The 6,818-nt window shown below is 32.0% G+C and overlaps 1 protein-coding gene across 1 annotated transcript; it reads right to left on the reverse strand.

The window, feature by feature from the left end:
• Positions 1-1,033: 1,033 nt before the first annotated feature.
• Positions 1,034-1,996, reverse strand: LOC107134281 (olfactory receptor 14J1-like). Its single transcript, XM_015476396.2, has one exon. The coding sequence runs from the start codon at positions 1,994-1,996 to the stop codon at positions 1,034-1,036; it is 963 nt and encodes a 320-aa protein (XP_015331882.1).
• Between the last annotated feature and the right edge of the window lie 4,822 nt (positions 1,997-6,818).

The following is a 6,818-nucleotide window of genomic DNA, read 5'->3' on the forward strand; positions in this document are numbered from 1 at the left end:
ATAAAATAGGAAATGTGTAAAGCAAAATGAATAATATGGAAAATAAGTATTGTGAATATATTTAATTTCTTGAGATATCACACATTTGAAAATAATTACAAAAGGTAAAATATTGTTATTATTTTAAAAAGACCCCACAATTAAAATGCTGTATCTGTATTTTTGTGTTGCAGGCACCTGATATGACTTCAAACAGCTAATAGTTCTCTCTGAATATTTTCTGCATGAATTAACAAAATCATGTAAGACATAGAGTAGAAATGACTTGGCCATATATTGCTAATTGTAACATAACATATCTAATATTTTTGGAAAGAAGTATGGTCTCAAGAACACTGAACAATTTGTACACTTTGACTCCACAACCAATACTTTCAAATTATGAAAACTTCAACTTTCAGCATTACTTATAAGAATGAAAAATTGAAAATAACTATTAAATGTGAAAAAGATAAATGATTACTTGTATTTTCAGATGAGTTTAATTGATTATGTTGCATTAAAGAAAATTAACATAGTAAAACTATGTGGCTAAACATAGTAATGGCCTATAAATTTAAACCAATATGCAAAATTGGTATATATTAAGATAAAAATTAACATGAATATTTAAACTTAAATAGATTAAAATGAAAATAGTTGACTTGTTTGGTGGGTGAAACTGTGGGTAAATATTAACACTTTTTACTATTATTGTTGTAATATCATTTATACAAAAGTGTTTAAAACATGCTATGATTGTTAGTGTGTCTGTGTAAGTATGTGTTTGTGTGTATATGTACTGGGATGAAAAAAGAAGTAGTGGACCTATATTACAAGGTCATATGTGTTTACAATTTTTCTTAATTAAAAAAAAACAAAAAAATTATTTCAATGAATACAATGTTCAATAAATTAGGAGAAAAGTTTCTTCAATGATGATGATTATTTTACATAGTTTATCTATAGAAAGTAATGCTATTTCTTCATTAACTTTACAAATTGATGGATCCAATTACCAAAAAAATTCCTTGCATATAATATTGAAGAACCACTAACAACAGGACAAAAGTGTATTTTTCCCAGAGAATTCTCTGTCCAAAAGTAAGTTTCTTAGCGCACCCTTCATGGCCTCATTCCTCAGACTATAGATAATAGGGTTGAGTGTTGGGGGTATCACTGTGTAAAAGATAGATACCATAAAGTCAAACGCAGATGGAGAATCCGAAGTTGGTTTTAGATATGCACAGATGCCTGTAGAGAGAAAAAATGAGACAACAAAGAGGTGAGGCAGGCAGGTGGAGAATACCTTAGAGCGGCCTTCAGCAGAGAGTATTCTTAGAACTGTGGAGAATATGTGAGCATAGGAGAATGCAATGGAGACAAAGCAGGCTAAAGCTACCACAGACATGAAAGTAGCTACTCCAATCACTCCTAGGTAATCATTGGAACAGGAGAGCTTCAGTAATTGGGGGACATCACAGAAAAATTGATGGATTATTTTCACCCTACAGAATGTGATAGAAAATGTGGCTGCTGTGTATAAGATTCCTGAGATGCCTCCACTCACCCACACAGCTATCATAGCCCACTGACAATTTCTGGGATCCATGATGACCTCATAGTGCAGTGGGAAGCAAATGGCTGTATAACGGTCATAAGACATGACTGTAAGAATAGCTACCTCAGTCCAGGCCAAAGATGTGAAGAAGAAAACCTGCAGTATGCACTGGCCATATGAAACATAGTTATCATCCATCAGTGAATTGTCAATGGCCTGGGGGACTGTGACAGAAATGAAGGAGAGGTCCAGAAGGGAAAGTTGCTTCAAGAAGTAATACATTGGAGATTGGAGGTGCTGGTCCAGTGTTGTGATGGTGATAATGATGAAGTTTCCTGTCAAAGCCACTAGGTATAACACCAAGAAGAGCAAAGCATACAAGATCTGCAGTTTGCGATCATCAGAAAACCCCAAGAGTAGGAATCCATTCCTTGTGGTTATGTTTGTCAAAATCATTTGGAAAATGCAAATCTGGTAGCAGCTGGAAAATAAAAGAATATGGGAAATGTAATAGAAAGACACTAAAATAATTATTAATCTGTTCATCATTGTTTATTTCAATCATTTAAGGACCTGTTATTTATCAGCTGTGTCCTAGATGTTGGGAAATCGAAGGTGATAACACATGTTTCTTAAGTAAATAGAGCTTACAGTTTACCCTAGTAAACTAGTAGTTAGAATACAAAACAGGTCCTATCAAGAAAAAGTCATTGTATTTGCCCCAGGGATAAATGCTATTCCATTGTCACAGGTGAAAACTTTTGCTTTGTTTTTCACCAAAAGAAACACAATAATGAGCTTTTAGGAGTTTTTAAATAGTGGATGAGTTATATTTGAGCACACTGGATTATTTTAGTAGATGAAATGGACCTTTTTAGAGGAAATTTTGGAAATTAAAACATGGGCTTGTTGTGGACCCATGATCCCTGTTTTTGTTCTAGCAAACAATATGGTCATTACAATGAGAAGCCAAGAGCCAAAATGGACAGTGCTATTGCTCTTCCAATTAACATTGTATCTAATGGACATGTTGAAATCAAGAGCAAAAATACTTTGTAAAGTAAATACTTAAATACCACTCACAGATTAAGTGTCTAATTTGATTACATGAGATATTTTCTGATTCTAACAAATTCTATTTATATCTTCATTTTATTGAATTTGTTGAAGCTATCAAATAGTTATTTATCACTTACTACAAGCAAAGACACTTGTAAACAAAAAGACTGAATGCCCCGATGTGGTTTTTAAACATGGAAGGAAAAATACTCTAATACACAACTTCAGAAAGAGATTTGTGGAATAAAGCAGTCTTCATTTCAGAGAAGGGATAAACCAAGTTTGGGTTCATGACCCAGGCTTTTGATCTTTATGAGATGGAACTATCCAAGCATTCATTCTCCCCTTAACCAAAATGTACATTGGTATGTGAGGACTGATGAGACATTAGTAATGATTCTCTTATATTCCTGCACATTTTTTCTTTCATATCTTAGTTCTATGCAACAACTGAAGAAATTGCTGTATTAGTTTTTTTGGACTTTATTCTAAACCACATGAAATCTCACTGAGTGTGTGTGTGTGTGTGTGTGTGTGCGTGCGCATGTGCACACACACACATATGAAATTCATCTTAGATATATCTGGGAGAATCCAAAAACTTGTGGTGAGCACTCCCTCCCCATTCCTTATCAGTCTTTTATTAAACCATCTAATGCCAATCTCTCCTGCTGACCAGCCAGACTTCTGCTGCCTCTGTTTCATGAAACTTCTCTTTCAAAAAGAATGCATCTAAGGATCATATTTCTATTTCCTGTTGCTTTTAGACTATAATAAAAATGGCTGTTAAATTAACTAAATATTTTAAACTTGTTTTAGTTGTCACAGTTGAAAGCCTCTTTTATCTTACTCTTTGAACATGAATTCCAAATTTAATTTAATCTACCTATAGTGTCCTCAAACTTATTGATTTCTGTTAACATTTCATACCACATAATAGCAGAGAAAATTAAGAGTGAAGTTATACTTCTAACAGAATTTCTCTAGTCCAAGATCTGTTTTATTGTTCCATTTTGCCCTGTACTGATAAAATTATAAACAGCATGATTAACCATACTTAATTTTGATTCATTTAATATTTTAATCAGCCAAAAGCACATATGTGGTTATCAACAGACTGGGAAGCAAAAAAAATAATAACAATCTTGAGCATTCATTTTAATAAGACAGACACCATACTAGAGTACATCATAAAAATATATATCATTTAATTCACACAGGTATTTTTATCTTTTTGGATATAAGCATCTTAATCTTCATTTATACAGGAAAAAATTAATGCCCAGAATGCTTAAATAACAGAATTGTTGTTGAGTTCCAAACCCTTGAACTTTGTAGCTCATACTGTTTTCTTACATGTAAAAATCTATAAAACTTAATCAAAGGCATGAAGGAATATTGGGAAAAAAGCCACAATTACATTCAGGCTTGTTATTCCTACAGACACCAAAGATTATTTGAAGAAGTTTTTTACAGATGCTTTATTTATATAAACAGATAAAATATTAACCTTTCCCAATTTACTGGTTTTCCTTAAGTGGCTCATTATTTTAACACATTTATGTGAAATAAATATATGGATTTTATTAATTTGCTTATTTTTTGAGAACAAAAATTCCTTCCCTGAAATAATGAATACTCTTGCTTTTTCTAAAGTCAATTTGAAGAACATAAGGTTCTGTCAAAAATTTCATAAAAGCTTACTCTCTTTTCTTACCAAGATTGGAAAACTCACCACAGGTGTCTTTTGTATGCAGTAGCTCTTAAAATTGAACACCAACTTCTGACACTTCTCATCTCTAATCACACAGATTTTAAATATATGTCATTTCCCTTGAGAATGGGTGTGTGTGTGTGTGTGTGTGTGTGTGTGTGTGTGTTGTTTTTGTTTTTGGAGGGGGAGCGGGGAGCATCTTTCAAAATGGAACCTTGAACTAAATAATAAATCTTCATTTTCTCTACTCCTCTAGCACCTGGGACTTGGAGTCCGAACATTTCCACACAAAGAAATGTGTAAGTGGTGGTAGATGTTTGTTGTCCCTGCCTCAGTGGTTCTCAAACTTTAATAGGCATGTGAATCACCTGGAGAGCTTATTAAGACACAGGAACCTAAGAACTACACTCAGAAATTCTGATTCAGAAAGGTTCAAGTGATCCCCAGGAATTTGAGTGCCTACCATGCTTCCAGGTGTAGCTGCAGATCTGAGTACCATGCATGGAGAACCACTTTACTAGCTAAATCATGTATTTCTAAGACGAACAGGAAATCTTGAACTTTAAAAAAAAATGAATATTTAATGTCAGTCCTCCTGGAAAACTAAAAATAAATGTTTATGTTTGAAATTGAGACCTACCTATCGAATCTCCGGTTTTGAACAACTATTTTGGCCATTCATTATGATTAGTAACAATAGAAAAAAATAGTAAAAAAAAAAAAAAAAGTCTACAGGGCCATCCTAAAACAAATGTAGCAACTACCTGAAATCCTCTCAGGTGGCTCAGTCTATTAAAATTTATTATTGACATCTTTACAATACCTTTAAAAGTAATTAAAAATAAATGTAAGCCCACAATATAATTTTGTTTTTTTCTGAGATCTCTTACCATCTTTTATGGACATCGTTAATATTTTTTAGTAATGACCATGTGACCAAAGATTTTCTCTAAAGCTATGTGGATACTTACTTGTTATATTTTAAAGGCTGCATAGCATTCTGCTCAGATTACAAATCACAGCTTGCAGGGTTTGTTTTTTTTTTTTCATTTTTTTAAAAAGTTTTATTGAGTGCCTGTTTTGTACCATGCACTTTTCTATTTTGTGTCATTTCTATTTTGTGTCATAAATAACATTTTTCCATTTTTTAATGCAACCATTATTCAATTCATGTAAACATATAAACGGCTCTGTTAAAATTTTCTTTATTATAAATAAAGACTTGTGGGCTGGGGATGTGGCTCAAGCTGTAGCACACTCGCCTTCCATGCACGGCGCTGGGTTGGATCCTCAGCACCACATACAAATAAAGATGTTGTGTCTGCCGAAAACTAAAAAATAAATATTAAAAAATTTTTTCTCTCTCTCTCTCTCTTTCTCTTTAAACAAAAATAAAGATTTGTGCTAGCATGATCAGTCTTATAAATATTATATTTTCTACAGTTGATCTTTCCTTAAATTTAAATTGAGATGAGGTTATTGTTGAAAATTTTTATAAGCTTCAAATATTGAGAATTCTTTTTAAAAATTATCATGAAATGTTATATTGGTTGCAACATTATTTTCCCTGATCTCACCAACACAAGGAATTTATCATTTGTTATTTTTGTACTAGATTACATAAAACATATTGTGTAATAGTATTCATTTAGCAATTAAAATCAGATTGCTGGGGCTGGGGATGTGGCTCAAGTGGTAGCGCTCTCGCCTAGCATGCGTGCGGCCCGGGTTCGATCCTCAGCACCACATACAAACAAAGATGTTGTGTCCGTGGAAAACTAAACAATAAATACTTAAAAAAAAAAAAAATCAGATTGCTCAAGTTTGGATTCTGGTTCTACCATTTACTTTTTATGAGGAAACTTGAATAATTCATCTTTCTGCATCTTTGATTTCTTATCTGAAAAAAAATGAGCATATTGATTAGATAATTCATGAAGAACATTCAGCAGAGACTCATAATTAATTAGGCATTTAAGAATAAGTATTATGACCATTGATGTTTTATCTAAAATGTTACCACCCAAAATTTTTACAAAAAAAAAAAAATAGGAAAGACTTTCTATTTTTTTGGTTTTTTTTTGAAAACAAAGTTAGACAAAAACAGTGTACACATACATATAAAAGGGAAAAATAACTTCGTATCAATGCATACAGAAAAATTTGATAAAATTCAACAGCCATCCATAATAAAATGATTAAATTACTAAAAATGAAGAGGGAAACTTTGATCTGACAAAGAGAATCCTAACAGAAGCTATGGTATTGATCATACTTAATAAGGAAATATTTAATATTTTCCTTGTGATTATAGAAATAAGAATGACCACTAACAACATTTCTACTGGACAGTTCAATAGTATAAGAAAAGTCACAAAGAATTTATAAAATTTGGAAACAAATTACATGGTTTTGTACATAAAAATGCAAAAAGGAAATATATGTAAGCTATTAGAATTAATTAGTAGTACAGTATAGTCAATGAAATTATAAAATTATAAAAAA

This window comes from Marmota marmota, unplaced genomic scaffold, assembly GCF_001458135.2.
Source record: "Marmota marmota marmota unplaced genomic scaffold, marMar, whole genome shotgun sequence".
Classification (NCBI taxonomy): domain Eukaryota; kingdom Metazoa; phylum Chordata; class Mammalia; order Rodentia; family Sciuridae; genus Marmota; species Marmota marmota.

Excerpts from the sequence above, each read along its gene's own strand:
- LOC107134281 (XM_015476396.2), bottom strand. The coding sequence starts at position 1,996 with ATGATTTTGACAAACATAACCACAAGGAATGGATTCCTACTCTTGGGG.